Below are 15,745 nucleotides of genomic sequence, written 5' to 3'. Positions count from 1 at the left end.
TGTCGCTAAATGAATAATCCTCCGAATTTCTTATCTTTATATAATTTCAATAATTTTTCGGATTGTATGAAATGGTGAAAAGTATGTGAGAAATTGTGTAGGAATGACTTAGGTATTTATAGGAAAAAAAATTAGAATTAAAAAAAATTCGTCAAAAAAAAAAAAACAAATTCCAACGATAACTTGATGTCAGCTAACTGGCGTCATGCTGACGCCAAGTAGTCGTTGGAGGGCAAGTGGGCTAGCTGGAAATGGCCATCCCGTTTGCCTGATTTGGGTGTTTTGGCCCAATGGGGCCCACAAACCTTTTGGCCTAACCCTCGGTTGGAGACAGTTTTTGTGTCATTCTGAACTTTTTTAGCCTTATAACTCGTTGGCAGAGTCGGTTGGAGATGGTCTTAGCTTCGATTCTCGCTAAAAACAAGTTTGAACCATACTATTGTTGGTTATTGTGAAACTAAGTTCACTACTCTACCTAGCACAAACAATACCATTTATTTTCTTTAGAAAGCGAGTTAAAAAAATAAATAAATAAAGAACAGCAATCATTTTAATGTTAAATGTATATGTGGTGACGTGGAAAAAACATGGAGCGTTGGATAAGAAGTGGGTGCGATCAATGAAAACGCCAATAATTCAGTAAAGGCGGTATTTAATCCAGAAACAGGATCTGCCTTCTCTCTTGCCTCTCTCTTTTCTCTCTTCCCTCCTGTCCGGGTGGCTCTGGTTTCAGAAAGAGTTGTATAATACGAGGTAAATCAATACCAGATGATTTAATTTTCTATTGATTTTGTTTTTTGAGTTTCGCTTTATGAATTAAGCATGATTCGATTAACGGAAGATTTTTGAGATAGTCTCTGTCTGTAATCTTAGGGTTTATGGGAACCCTAATTTCGTACAATTTGGGATTTTTTTTGTATACAATTGAAATCTTGAGCTCAATTGGAGAAGCTGATTGATGTTGTGCTGATTGATTCCGACAGAATTCCGGATCCCCAGACAACCATAGGAAGGAGGCTCCTTCTGATTGCTGAACGCACAACACACGTATACACATCGATCGAATATGTATCATCCCACTAGAGGCGGTGTTCGTGGCGGTCGAGATCGTAAGCCCTCTCCCTCTCTCATCATATATACACGCACGCGCACACACACATGTATATAAATATGTGAACATTTTTCTGTATATTCATGCTTTAGTAATCTGTTCTCTGGCTGTTCTTTTTCATTTATCTCTTCTGGTGTCAATAATGAACAGTGTGGTAGAATTTAAACGTAAAGATAAAGTTTCTCTGGAGGGGAATTTATTTACTTAATAAGAAAAGTCCACTAATTTGATACAGATCTGTGTTTGATTTTTGGTGTTTACGAAGATAGTTTTTCCCCCTATTATTGCCCAATTAGCCGTAAAAAAATAATTGCTTCTAAAATTGCATGTGGAGTAGCTAATCGTATGCTCACAACTAGAATTCATGAAATATTGGTTTTGTTCCGGAGATAGTGACTTGGTGAGGCAGTTATTATTCTGTTCTGTAAAGTGCATAGAAAAACTTGAACTTCTGATGTAAAAACATATTGATGCGGGGGAGAAGATAGGAAAAGTAAGAAAGGAGGATAGAGGATAAAAACAACAAGGGAGCAACAGGGTGGCTGGTTACTAGAGGGTCTTTCATTTATTCCCTCATTCTCTATTCATTTTTCCTAATTTTTCTTCTCCCTAATTTTAAGGTGGGCAATGGCACATGGCTGCCCTCTCAATCCTCCATCCCTGGGCGGCCGTAGGATTTTAGTGTTCAACATTCAATTCAATTCAGTAGTTTAGAATAACGCCCATTATTTAATAGGTAGTTGAAGCACGACAAACTCTTAATACCTACAATGAAACTCTGATAGTCGTAGGAAAGTGAACTTAGTAGTAAAAAAAAAAAAAAAAAAAAAAAAAAAAATCATATTTTTGGTACCCTAAATAATATGAATATTCATCGCATATTTATATGTAAATCATGGACATAATCCTTGTATGTTGTAGCTATAGGTGCATTCTTATCTTGGGAGGCTTTTAAATTTTTTTATTTATTTAATCAACTTTCTGCTTCTCCTTTGATGCACAGAATTCAGTTGGGATGATGTTAAGGTTGATAAACATCGAGAGAACTATCTTGGTCACAGCATCAAGGCGCCTGTGGGAAGATGGCAAAAAGGTGAGCCGTTTAGGTCCTTCATATTTGGCTATAATCATTCGTTTTCTCATTTCAAATGAAGTATTCGATTTGGTTTTAAGTTGCAAGTAGCTCTGTGGTTCTTCTGAAAAATAGTCAAACCCTCTCCAATTCAAAGATAAGCCACTGAATAGAATAAAATTATAAATTTAGGTAATTATTAAATGAAAAGACTAAGATACCTTAAATATACTCCTGTAGGTCTTTACTCTCATATTTCTTCGTTCTTTATATCTTTCTGCTCTTTGATTATTGGAATCTTTTCATGAAAGATGAAAAAATGTAAACTTCTGGTTCTCTTAATGTTGCAATGAGGATTGCTGACAATTTTGGATGTAGACTATAGTTCCGAGTTCCTTCTTGTCTGCAAATTTGCACATTGTATGGCGTGAATGGACTTTGTTTGAATCTGTAGGGCTATTGGGAATTTGTTCGTGCAGAGTATCTTAAGTTCATGTTGTCTGGAAATTAATTCCAGTTTTATTCTACAAATGATTTGAATCTATAATTTATAAAGCGATTGATGCTTTTCGTTTTCTTTATAAGGCTGATCCACTGCCATGGGTGAAAAATGTATTAGAGAAGTCTCCTTGTCCAATAAAAGTTGCGTAGTCTTTTTCATTCTGTTACTAATTTCTTTTATACAAAGGTCTAATCTCTAGAAATTGAAGTGGTTGTCTGGTTGGAGCTACTAGCAAAGATACTGTATATACTGATTCTTACATAGTTTTGTTTTCTTTTGATTTTAATGTTTTTCCCTGTTTCATTCCCATGTATGAAAGGTTTTGCAGTTATTAAAAGATTTTCTCAACTTTTTATTGTATGCTTCCACAGGTAAAGATCTACACTGGTATGCTAGAGACAAAAAAGCTCAGAAGGCAGAAATGGATGCTGCAAAAGAAGAGATCAAGAGAATTAAGGAAGAGGAGGAGCAGGCTATGAGGGAGGCTCTTGGCTTAGCTCCTAAGCGTGCAAGCCGTGCTCAAGGTAGTCGGCTTGATAAGCATGAGTTTTCGGAACTTGTGAAACGAGGCTCGACTGCAGAGGATGTAGGTGAAGGGCACGCTGAAGCAGCACGTGTGCATGGTCTTGGATTTGCAAGGTGCGTAACACCCCAAAAAAAGGGTTTAAATTGTACCTTCCTTACTCCCATTTTGATATGTAGTCCTAGCTTAATTGCAATAATCTGCAGCCACTTATGAGCTCGTTTGGATGTGCTTTTAAAATGATTGAAGGCGTGTGCTTCTTCCAAGAAGCACTTTAAGTGCTTTTCCAGGATTTACTTGCATTTTTACTGAGGATTGATTCCAAAAACATTTTCACCAAAAGCGCTTTCAGTCATTTTAAAGGCACATCCGAACGAGCTCTATATCATCAATCTCTTTGAAGATTGAAAGTTTAATGATGTTGCTGGTTTTGACTGTTTTTGTTTAGTATAAGTTGGGATGGGAGTTATTTTTGTGGACTTCTGGTATAATTTGAATCTTCTCTCCAATTAAATAATATAATAATTTTGTGTACTATAAAAAAAATGTTGCTGGGTTTTCGTAACAGCCATTTTCTGAGAGTTCTAAAGAAAATTATGGTATAGAACGGTGAAAGAAGAAAATTGTGTAGAGCTATTCCAAGGGTGGTGATGGAATACTGTCATATTTTCTTGGATTCCCATAATGTGAAATGGGGATGTAGGCCATTGGAGAAGGAATACATGGATGGTGGGGAAGTAGTAGGGTTTATGGTTTAGTATGTCTTTGTTTCAGCAGTGAGATACTTTGAGAAAGGAATTTATGAGATACTTGATAAATTTGTTAGGCGTGATTAATGTAGTAATTAATGAGCTTGTAGTGTGTGTGTGTGTGTCTATATATATATATATATATATATATATATATTCGTACTTAGTGCCAATAGCCTGCTGTGTAGTTTGTTTGTGATGTATGATTACTAATTTATGTTTTGCCTCCCTCCCATAATCTTTTTCTTTGCTTAGCGTAATTTTGCTTGATCCATTTTGTCCAAAAATAAATTAATTTATAATCTTACTGCAGAGCACCCTGCCCTTGGGATGAGTCAAGTTCTCTTCATCCAACAGCGAAGGATGTTCCACCTGAAATGGGAAAGTCGGATGTTCCTAATTCACCACCAAAAGAAAAAGTTGAAGAGGAGCTAGAGGATGAAAGCAGTCGAAAGAAGAGGAGGCGTGATGAGAGAAAGCAGGAGAAACATGAGAGGCGTGAAAAGCATGGGAAACGTCCCTCAGATGAGAGGAGGAAAGACAGGAGACACAAGGAGAAGAGAAGACATGGTTCCGACGCCGAATGATATGTCAAGGCTTTTGTGTAATCTTTTTCTCCGAGATTTGATGGAGATAAGTAATTTCATTGTAAATCATGCACAATCTAGCATGTTAGTTCCGGTTTCGCTTTACTACTAGTGAGTTTATGAACTTGCCTACTCATACCAAGTTCCATCTCTTGAGCTAATATGCTCCTGGTTAAATGCTCATCCTCTTGAAGCCGCTACTTGGCTATAAACCCAGAAGACGAAAAGAAACCTGGGCAGGAGATTTACACAATTCGTAATTCGTCTTGATGCTGAGAAATGTGAAGTCTGCTGGGACTGAAAACTGGGAGGGTAATGGAAGGCTTAGATTAGATGGTGTTGGAAGCGAGGAGAGAGGACCAATTGAAGGGAGTTCACAAAAAGTGATGATTGGCAGCAGGGAAATTCAGGTGGTGGATGTCGTTGAAATTTCGCCTGTGGGTTTTGATGTCTCACCCATTAAGGATACAATAATTTCATGCATACAAATTAATGTTTTAGAGGCGAAGGCGTAACTAGGCTTTTTGCGTATTTCTTATTTATAATTAAAATAATAAGATATGGGTTATAATGGGAGACACTCAATTTTTTCACACATTTTGTACGTCTGCTCAGACTTTTTTCAAGAATCGGAACTATCTATATTTCAATTCATCATTCATAATATTAGAGACGAACACATTACAGTACGGTTCGGGATAGGGGTGGAACCGAATCTCAACTCGACAAAAGTCCGGTAGTACAGTACGGTATGGGGTGGAACCGAAGGTGGGTACCTGTTCGATTTCAGTACGATCTGGGAGAGTTTCGTTACAGTGGCCAATCTGGCAACGTGAGAAGATTAATAGAACAAGATGCTAACCAGAATGTGTTTGCCCCTCCACAAAAAATCGATGGAGAAACCGACCCTAACCTTGATCGGTTAGTCGAAAGAATACCTTTTCAGCTCCAAGACCGACCGATTAACCAAGTTCAAACAGCAGAAAACTACATATGAGCAAATAAGTGAAAACCCAAAGAATTATGACTTTTATTTTAACTTGTATATGTATTAACGAACACCGTAATATTTAAAGAAGAAGAAACAAAAAACAACACGCACACAGAACGCCATCAGAAGCCCCAGACACCAACTTACAGAACAGAACAGACACCTCACCCAACAGCAACCAGAAATTGCAAAGGATATATGGACATGGAATACAACGGCAAACTCAAGTCAGGCATCGCAGAAATAGCAGAGGGATGCGTAGCACAATCTTGAGTTCGCTGTCATTGAGTTTAGACAATCTTCTGATTAAGCTGCAAGTACTACTATCACGATGAGAAGCACAATTCCAAATATTACCAAGAGCAAGCAACTCTGCAAAAAACAAAAAAGACAACTATGATTAAACAAACTTAAAAGTGATTAGTTAAAATATTTGTAAAGGAACTGAAAGAACATTTGGAAAAATATATATACAAATATATGTAAAATGTCATAAAATAAATGTGAATAAATTACCAGAGACGAATTTGATCTTTGGGTCTTTGACGCCTTCACAAGTTGAGACTTCGCCTGCCCAGTTGCAGCATGAGCACCCTCAATATTGGAGCCAATGTCATCTACAAAGCAGATATCACCGATAAGAAAACACAAGCCAGATAAGTATAAGTGCCTTCAGGAGAGTAAGGAGAAGGTAAGTTACCAATCATGGTTCCTTGCTCATGAACCAGTATAGCAAGATCTTTAAAAATATCATTCACTTCACCAATTTGCTGCTGGATTTCTTGTATTCCCTGTTCTCTTTCCTCAATGATAGCCTCATTGAAGGCAATCTCGTTGTCCAATAGCACAACCTCTTGTCTGCAGCAAAGCTCACTTAGAACCAAAGATATATGGCAAATCCAACCTTGAAAAGAGTTTAAAACTGAAGTAGATAAATCAAACAATCCAAATTTTGGAAACAACTAGCAGAAGGTATCAGATCTGCTCTCTCAATTGGCAACGAAACCAAAGACTACTGATGCTAAGGCTCCCGGTGCCAACTATTTTTGTGCACAAGAGAATCTTTAAGGACAGGAAAAAGGCATTAGCATTTTGATGTAGAACACCACAAGCTGGGTGTGGCATGATTATTGTGAGCTTCGGATGTCACGAATTTTAATAATTTGGAGGAGGAATGCTAGCCACATTCTCATATGTACCTTCTCACTTTTCCTCATGCCATGTGTCAATTTTCTTGTACCTAAACTTATGCATTTTATGCTTAAATTAAATTTTGTTTTCCAAATTACCCTTCTTAAATGTAATAAGTCTTCATAAACTTTTTCCCTTGCTAATTAAAAGTTGAAATTGGCCGACTGTTCTCCTCCGTCGTTTCCTTCGTCATTGCAAATGCCACAATATTGTTTCCTCACTCCTAAATATCATATGGCCTTTCTAATAAGAAAGGAATAGATGTCTTCTGGTATCTAATTTTTTTCTAGTAAGAAATGAAGGTGCAATGAGGTTAGTGCTGATGCAGTTCACTTTTTTATGGCGGTTTTGAAAAGGTTACAGTGGTTCGTTTTTCGACCTTGAAAAGAGATGATTATGTTTTTTATGTTTTGTCTTTTTTGAAGAAGAGAGAGTATTAAATCTAGACTAGACAATGAAGACACGAAAAATTTCAAAGAAAGCTCCTAGACCAAAAGACTAGAAGAACCAAGACACGGCTCCGACACCACAGCACACATCAAACACCTCACTCAATCTCATGGTCTGACCTGCACTTTGTTCCAAAGGGATTGCAACCCACCAATAATAGTCTCTGACACCCTATCCCATGACTACTGATAAAATACCCATTTTCTATGAACCATATTACACTCACCACTTCCCACCAAAGGCTCTATCCCTCCACCATAGGCCTAAAACTGGACTTGGAAAAACATTCATTTATATATCATTGATTGACTCCAAATTATGGTAGATAACTCATTGTCTTCACATTAAACATAATTTCATTCAATTTCCTTCTACTTGAAAATGCAAGATTCCACCGGTTTGTCCCTTGTCTTTTCTTCATTTTCAACGGCAATTCGACTAATGCAGAACAGTTAAAATTCTGTATCAAAATCAAGTAAAACTCACCTTCTAGATTCCACAAGGAGAGCACGCTGTTCCGGACTCTTTTCTGAGTTTACATTTATCTCGCTAGCGGTGTAACTGCGTGAAACATTAAGAATAATTATACAAGTTAAGATTGAGGGCCTCCAACACTAGATGTAATGCAAACTAAACAAAACAAAAATATCTTCTGGAAGATATCACATAAATAGTGCAGACAAATAAAAGACGGGAATTGATTGTATACATCCTCCAACAAAATTTACCTGGAAGGAAGAACAGCTTGAGGAACAAAAGGAGCATATGCTGTTTCCCTCTCAGCTGCAAGTCGTTGAGCCTTCTGAAATTCTTTCAGCACTGCTTGAAAATCTTTTGCGAGCTTAGCATCTGTAATCTTCTTGCTTGCCTGCAATTAAGTTGATGACATCCAAGATCATCACACCAAAAAGTTTGAATTTTCAAAGACCAACCCTATCGTTTGCACGATTGTCAAGGAATAAATGTTCGTATTTGTAATAAATACCATAGACATGCTCTCTAATTTTGGGTGTGTGTGTCTGTGTGAGGGACGGATGGAAGAAGGGATGAAAGTGACAGAGACTTACATTAACTTCAGTATGATGATCTCTTTCGCTGACTTGTTTAAGTTTTTCTGAAGTATCCTTCACCAATTGCCCAATATGTAGTCTCGTCTTGTGCCTGCAATCAGGAAAAGTCAATACGGGGAGCATTAGACAATGGAATTTATCATGCAAGCAGGTATTTTGCTGAAACCTTTCACAAGAAAAGAGAATGAATAATGACCAGAAATGACATTTTACAACTTGAAAGAAGTAATCGTTGTTGCTATCCAGGATGTCGCTCTTCCTTATGAACGGATCACAATCAAGTTGTATAGCAGCCCTTAAGCTAATTTTTTCTTCAATATTTCAAATTTTAAGTAATCCTACATCCACCCCCGAAAACTATAGCGAAACAGATAATCCTAATCCATGGAATTACACAGCATCCAGAAACCCATAATTCCAAACAATCAAATCCAGCTTATTATTATGATACTCGCAATTAATTCAACCTTGATAACACAAAATCATCAATAACTCAATCATGGAACAGAAAATCAAAACCCCACAATTCAAACAGAAATCAAGAAACGATACAAAATTGACAAATGAAAGTGAAGAAACAACTCACAGCTTTTCGCGGAGCTCGGGCGTGTCCTTGGGGGTGCCGATGGTGTTGACGAGCCTCTGGAAGGTGGATACGGCGGTGTTGATCTGGAAAATGCCGGAGGCCACAGCTTGGGTGGGGTCCTGCTTTCCATTGCCGAGGTCTCCTCGCCGGAAATAATTGGAACCCCGACCCGCTTCCAGATCGCGAAAGCTCATCTTGTTGCTTCCCTCCCAAACCCTAGCCCTTACTTTCCCAAGAAAATCCCGACGCGAATTTCGAGGACGTAGAAGGAAAGTTGGTGTTTGGGTACAGGGATCTTCAAGGACCTCGATGCGAATTGAGAATTGGGGCGAAAAGGGCAGCTATGCACCAGGCGATTTTTGGGGAGGGAGGGAGAGAAAGGAGAGAGAGAGAGAGAGAAGGTATTACCTGGTGGAGCTATGGAAGGGAAGCCGGTGCCGGCACGTTGATTGTACTACACGTGGGTGGCGGTCATAGGTCAAACTTTTGAAGGGAACGCTGAGTTCAATTCCTGTATGGTTATCTACCAACAAGAACATTCTTCATGTGCACATATAATTGGTACGGCTCAACTTTTTTTTTCATCATATTCTTCTTTATCTGTTTAGTCTTATTGATTTTTTTTTTTTTATTTGTCGTTTTCGACCATTTCCAATTTTAAACATAAAATTTAAATTTGACAATTTATTTTAATTTTAAATATAAAATTCAAATTTAAACAAAAAAGTAAAAAGTAAAAATTCATATTTATTTTCTTTGCATTGCTAATGAAATACAATGAATTAAAAGGTATAAAAATATTTAACCATTGCCTTGGTAATGAAAAGAAATTAAAAGGTAAGGCTTTAAACCAATAAAAAGTATTTAATAATTAATTTTTAAAAAAAAATTTGAAGTTGCTGACAAACTTGGTAGCGAAGGGAGAAAGATGTCATTCCATGTAATGACACATCAGATTTGGCTTCTCAGTGGGAAAACATTGTTGTTTTTTTTTCTTTTCGTTATTGCTTATTTGAACATTTTGAAAATGCTCTTAGCAATATTCTTTTTTATTTATTGGCTTTTAATATTAGCACCCCACAAAATATTGAATGCACCCCACATTAAAATTTAATATTAAATAATTTATTTACCCTACTATGCAATGGCAATTTTGACCTTATTAGGTTTAAAAAAAATTTAAAAAATTCTAAATGCACCCTAAATCACTTTTAACGTATTATTTATCTTCTTCGACTATTAAAATCCCTCCAACCCTCCATTGTTGAACAAAACCCTAACCAATGAAACTACAAACATGTTGATTGAGAAAAATTATTTTTGACGAATAAAACACGAAATCGATGTTTCGAAAGCTGCACATGAGGTAAGACTTCATTTTTTTTTTTGTTTTAGTGATTTTGACGACATCGATAATTATTTAATCTTGTTTTTGCTGCGTTATTCATGCTTCTATGTTCGTATTCATCTTGTAGGGATCAAATGGATTACATGAAAAATTAAACACCTAAAATTACCACCAAATATTAAAAACAGACGACATGGGTTTAATGGTGGAATTGAAAACAACCCACATATGCTTTAAATCCCAGATGGCATCTTTGTAGACACCTCCTAAACCACCCACGGCTCCAGCATCCTCAAAGGCAGCATTCGATTTTAATCCGATTTGAAGGAGATGGAGGCCATCGAGACAATTGTAACTTGTAATGTTTTTTATTTCAAAATTATGAGTGAAGTCATTTGTCTCTAAAATGTTTACAAATTTTTACACGTAACCCTCCAATAAATTTTTCCTAGATCCATCATTGATAGGCACGGCTGGTGCAGTTCCAATCTTAGGTTGCTTAACAATAATATAGAACTAAAAGCTTTATACATTTCACCAACAATAATAAAGTAGAAGATATTTAACGATTCACCAACAAAAGTAGCATACTTTGTTACTTGTTAGAGTGAGAAGACAACTTCCTCTTAAACTTAAGTCTATGCGCGTTGCATGCTCAATCTAGCAAGAAATCTAGCACAAGTGTTTCGATGAACAACCAAACTAAAAGGAAAGAAATGGGAGTTGGTGACTATAGAAACTGGTTGATTGCTTAACAAGCAAGCTCCATCAGCTTCATTATTAATCTTTCTTTTATTTTTTATTTTTTTTTTTAAAATGACCAGCTGGTAACTTTGCTACAACAGTCCACCTTTTCAAGGGCAGAAAATACTCAAAAAAGCATTTCAACCTCCCCTTAGTCACCATCGTGTAATTCACCAGCAGCAGGTATCAAACTCAGGATGTGCCATATGAAGTACCGTCCTGGAATTCGTCTGCAACCACTAAACCCCCATTATTAATCTTTATTTGACTTACCCGCGTAGGGTTTAATTTTCAAGTCTATCTACGACCGGATACTTTTCCCCAGCTCTCATTTGAATTATCTGCCCAGATAAGTGCTAGATCTTAAAAAGTCCAAGAGACGAGCTAGGCCTTGAAAAGTACAGCATAAATCACTACGAAAGAAAAGATAGAAACAGGTTTGGTTGACCAGAAAGTGGCGTTTCTTTGAAACCTGTCATTACACTAGGAATGAACTGACCGGAAACACCCATCATGAGCCCTATACCTGGAGTAAAAGGAAGTTTCTACGCCGCTACACAGCTTTGTCTTGGCAAATTACTTGCCAGTGGATAAATCATCTGGCTTGGATAAAAACTTGAAAAGCGAAAAAGAACTAGAAACTTCGCAGTTAAAAGGATTAATCAATAACTTTGTACCTTCAAGCGAATGAAATGCGAATATTTGTGACATATAAAAGTACGTAGGCACAATGCACTTTGCAGTATTGTACTGCACCCTGGACGGTGGCGGAGTAAAGCAATATATCTGAATGTTTGGTAAAATCACAAATACTTGACCATACCACGACCCTCCACGCTTAATCTTGTGGCCTGTAGCTGCTTCTTCTTTGGTGCTTTCAACTGCTGCAACTTCCTATTCATCTGCCAAATAAATAAAAATAACCTTTCTTCAATTATTATATCAATGAAGATTTTTCAAAGAAAAGTTCAAAACAGAAAGGAAAGTCATTTAAGAAAAACTGAGATAAACCAACAAACAAAGATGGGGAAAACTCCTTCGGCCGTTGAAAGAATGAAGATTGAAGCTCAAAGAAAATTTCAAACAAGGGCAAAAGCTCGTCTCCAAAATTTAAACTAATTGGGAGAAAATTACAATTGAAGCTCCATTCAATTTTAACTTCAGCGCAATATGAATAAAAACCTCAAGCATCAACTTCAACCACTAAAATGAAAAGTTTTTATACATAAAAGATTTCCATTTCAGATCGTTGGCAGCACTAGTAAATGTATAGAATAATGCGCACTCAAATGCCAACTAATCAGCACATCCTTTTTATTCAAAATTTTCAGATAGTTACCAATCAGAAAAAAGAAAAAAAACGTACCTTCATACGGTGCTGATCTTGTATCCCTTGTTTAGCACGGGCCCTAATTTCATCAGGATCGATCTTGGATTGTGGCCGCACCAGGAAATCCATTGGCGTCGCTTCTGGCCTTGAGGCATGTTGCCGAGAAGATGATTGGCCAGATTTTCTTTCCCTGTACCAAAGTCAAAATTAAAATTTGAACGAAATGCACCTTAGACAGAACTGGCATAGCAAATAAGCCAGCAATAGAAGCTGAATTCACCGGGAATAAAATGAACACTGAAGCATGCCTAATCTATCCTCAAAATTTACCTTGAAAATTCATCCACATCATCTCTAGATTCCATTCCTGTGCCATTACTCACTGGCCTGTGTAACAAAATACAAAGGATAATATATGAAAACCAACCAGTAATGAGCTAAATTTAGAGAAATTTATATTGAGTTCACCATGGATTTGTGTAAATCCATAGTAGCAATAAGATATTGTGATGAAAAAAATAGTCTCAGTACTTTTTCATTGTTGGCCTTCTAAATGGAACCCTCTCATCGTCAACGTTTCTCATATCCTCAAACCTTGTACTTTTATTAAATATAGGTCGACTCTGCAGTCATGTGCAATAAAAAAAAATGTCAAAGTCTTTCAAGGCAGTACAAAAGAATTTCATTTTGTAAGCATTAACTAAGAAAGGAATAAGAATTAGAATCTCGAGGCAAATTTATCAACAAATAATGGAAATGAGATCTCCTATATATGATCCTCGGGCAAGGAGAAAAACTATTCAATCACTGCCCCTTCCAGTAGGATATATCAGATTAGTGCCCCACACACACACACATATATATTTCTTTTAATGCAGTGTTACTAAGGAGAATAAATTTGTAGAAAAGGGAGGGGGTGATTGCCACATATTTGTAAGAGAAAGATAAAATTGTAGAACAACGGAAGGTAAGTACTAGAGGACGAATAAAATTAGTAAATTACCCATTTGTCAACCAATTCCTTGGCAAGTTTTCTGTTGGAAGTTGTTTCTTCATCAGATTTTGACAAAAACATAATGACCTGCCAAGAACAAAGTAAATAAATCAAAGTTGTCACACGGATTGACAAATCTTTATATGCTTTTTCAACGCAAAATGATCTAACCTTTCCGAGACCACTCTTTTTCAGTTGTTCCCTTCTATCATACTGCTCTAGATCTATAGGGAACTGCACAACAGATACAAGAATTAAGGTCCTACTGTTGACAACCTATACAAAATTTCACATACTACAAAGGCGACAGAAGTGTATACATCAGTCAAAATCTGTAAAATTGCTGCACGTATATTTATGTTTGGTAAACTTCCATCTGGGAGAGGTTCAAGCCAATTCTTCAGTAGAGTTAACACTCCATGGTCTAAAAACTCCTGTTGAAGCTGCTTCCTGTACAAACAGTAAAATTTAAGGGGATATTATTACTAATTATAAATATATGTGGTGCAAGTCTGGATAGAGAGAGATCACATGCAGCCAGCTTACTTTGACAGGACCTCTGTAAGAAGAGGCAACTTCTTGAGCTTACTAATGGCAGGTTTTCCCTGTCTATTTAAATCTGCATCCTCTTCTGCTGTAACTTCGAGCTCAGCCATGACTTTCTCAACCAGGAAAGCTACCTCTGCGGGACTTTTTTCATTCTTCTTCCTTTTCTTACCCATCTTAAACATATCCTTAATTTCATCATCTTCCTCACCCTCTTCAGCCTAGAAAAATTAAAACAATAAACATATGGGAATTACACAATCTGGTAAACATATGGGAATAATCAATTAACCGAAGCTCTACTGCATCTTGCATTTAAATTCCATGACACGGCATTGTTTCATTACATATAGATAGAAGAACAAGTGGGAAAAAAAAAAAAAGAAAAAAAGACAAACCTGAGGATGGTGACTAGGAGAACGTGGTTCATTGTCACTTCCATACCGATCAGAAGGATGCACACCAGTGTCATCTATAAAGTTGTCGTCATCATAATTCCTGACACCCTCTTGATCATCCTATTCCATTGAAGAGCGGAAAACATTTAGGAAGTTCCGATAGGAAGCACAATACAGCTATAAATTCAGATTCATACTGACAAATTGCGTTTAGCGCACTTCGAATGGAAAAAATTTCAGTTGAAAATGGCAAATCAAGAACCAATACATTTTTCTATATAAACAATTAATCTTGCAAAAGTGCATAAAATTCAAACATAAAATAAATTAAAAACAAACAATCGAACAAGTGTTTAAAACAAATTGCTATTTATGACAACCTCAGAATCGCCTCCGGCGATGGTGTCCCACATCTCCTTGACCTCACCATCCGTTGCCGCCTTTTCAGATGAGGATCTCCTCGGAAATTTGGACCCCCTCTTCTCCCCCTTATGCCTCTTCTCCTTCTTCAACCTCTTCCGATTGCCCTCGTCGCCATCGCCGTCATCGTCCACCAAATCAGAGCTCACAGGCAGTTTTCCCACGTGGCCCTTCTTGATCAGCCGCTTCCTCGGCTTCGATTTCAACGACGATGGATCGTCGTGGACGGGGGTCTGAGACCGACCTCGGTCGGGCCAATCGTCGTTATCTTCCAGGACGTCATCTTGGAGGGGCTCGGGGGACGGATCGCGACCAGCTCCAAAGTCGTCGTAGTCCATCAATGGCTCCCCATCTTCGTCACGGTACCTGAAACAATAAGGATGATTAGGTGCAGGGAATCGAACAAAACCCTAACCTAATCGTGAGTTTGCGAGAGAGGGGCTTACGGATTGTCTTCGTACGCCATTGTGCGGTGTCAGGAATCAGGATCCCCCAACTGCGAGATTGAGATTTCACGAGCGATGGAAAAGTGATTACCAGAACATGAACCCCCAAATTGCACGACCGATCTCCTTCTCTTTGAGTTGTTCTTTCGTGCGCACACACATGAACCGATAGAAAATTTGGCTACCGTTAGATTAAAATCTAACGCCTGAAAAGAAAACCGATAATTTTTTACCATGGGCTGTCCGGGCCACCCACGGTGCGGATCATGAGCTCTTCGGGCCGTCCATTACACATAATTGGACTCTCCAAGCCACCCATAACCCGTCTTGTGGTGTTTGGTACACATCTGCTCTTACTAACAATGACCTTCACGACTATTAGTTGGCAGGATTGCGGAGACTGGTTTGCATCATCCAGGCCTTTCAAGTATGCTCTTCAACTTCCGTTTTTAGATACCTACTACGGTTTTTCCTTGTAAATAGCCAAGTCAATCAAAGAAAACGGTAATCGTCACTTACTGCTCATAACTCTCTCAAGTTTTCTTCTATCTACTACTTTTCTAACTCAGGCATCGGAGACCATTTGGCGGACATTGTGCTCCATTTTTCGGGGGGTTAGTTAATTAAGCTAACGGTGTTTATTCTCTTGAAAGTGGATTTTCGTCAGTTCAATTTGTGTAAGAATTT

At 37.6% G+C, this 15,745-nt stretch overlaps 3 protein-coding genes across 4 annotated transcripts; 1 reads left to right on the top strand and 2 right to left on the bottom strand.

Moving 5' to 3' along the window:
- Window positions 1-618: 618 nt before the first annotated feature.
- Window positions 619-4,680, top strand: LOC137710297 (leukocyte immunoglobulin-like receptor family A protein). 2 transcript variants are annotated; one of them, XM_068449229.2, is made up of 5 exons: window positions 619-753; window positions 984-1,109; window positions 2,115-2,204; window positions 3,057-3,324; window positions 4,271-4,680. In XM_068449229.2, exons 2-5 carry the CDS (start codon window positions 1,067-1,069, stop codon window positions 4,542-4,544), a joined length of 675 nt encoding a protein of 224 aa, XP_068305330.2. In that variant the 5' UTR covers window positions 619-753; window positions 984-1,066; the 3' UTR covers window positions 4,545-4,680. The 2 variants fall into 2 exon arrangements, with proteins under 2 accessions (XP_068305330.2, XP_088552094.1); XM_088695968.1 differs by having other exon boundaries at window positions 671-753; window positions 874-1,109.
- An 870-nt stretch (window positions 4,681-5,550) lies between these two features.
- Window positions 5,551-9,415, bottom strand: ATSYP24 (syntaxin). Its single transcript, XM_068449227.2, has 7 exons — window positions 8,833-9,415; window positions 8,244-8,337; window positions 7,905-8,044; window positions 7,663-7,737; window positions 6,236-6,393; window positions 6,052-6,152; window positions 5,551-5,907 (listed from the first exon to the last, which is right to left on the bottom strand). Exons 1-7 carry the CDS (start codon window positions 9,024-9,026, stop codon window positions 5,842-5,844), a joined length of 828 nt encoding a protein of 275 aa, XP_068305328.2. The 5' UTR covers window positions 9,027-9,415; the 3' UTR covers window positions 5,551-5,841.
- A 2,151-nt stretch (window positions 9,416-11,566) lies between these two features.
- LOC137710684 (protein IWS1 homolog 1) lies at window positions 11,567-15,480 on the bottom strand. Its single transcript, XM_068449783.2, has 11 exons — window positions 15,059-15,480; window positions 14,573-14,978; window positions 14,193-14,312; window positions 13,795-14,015; window positions 13,569-13,698; window positions 13,420-13,482; window positions 13,258-13,335; window positions 12,786-12,877; window positions 12,585-12,641; window positions 12,291-12,444; window positions 11,567-11,826 (listed from the first exon to the last, which is right to left on the bottom strand). The coding sequence occupies exons 1-11, from the start codon at window positions 15,076-15,078 to the stop codon at window positions 11,728-11,730; spliced, it is 1,440 nt and encodes a 479-aa protein (XP_068305884.1). The 5' UTR covers window positions 15,079-15,480; the 3' UTR covers window positions 11,567-11,727.
- Window positions 15,481-15,745: the final 265 nt, after the last annotated feature.

Source organism: Pyrus communis, chromosome 6 (genome assembly GCF_041283825.1).
Source record: "Pyrus communis isolate YQ-2024b chromosome 6, ASM4128382v1, whole genome shotgun sequence".
In the NCBI taxonomy this organism is placed as follows: Eukaryota; Viridiplantae; Streptophyta; class Magnoliopsida; order Rosales; family Rosaceae; genus Pyrus; species Pyrus communis.
Note: the sequence above shows the minus strand (reverse complement) of the source record. Positions and strands in the feature narration are given on the sequence as shown.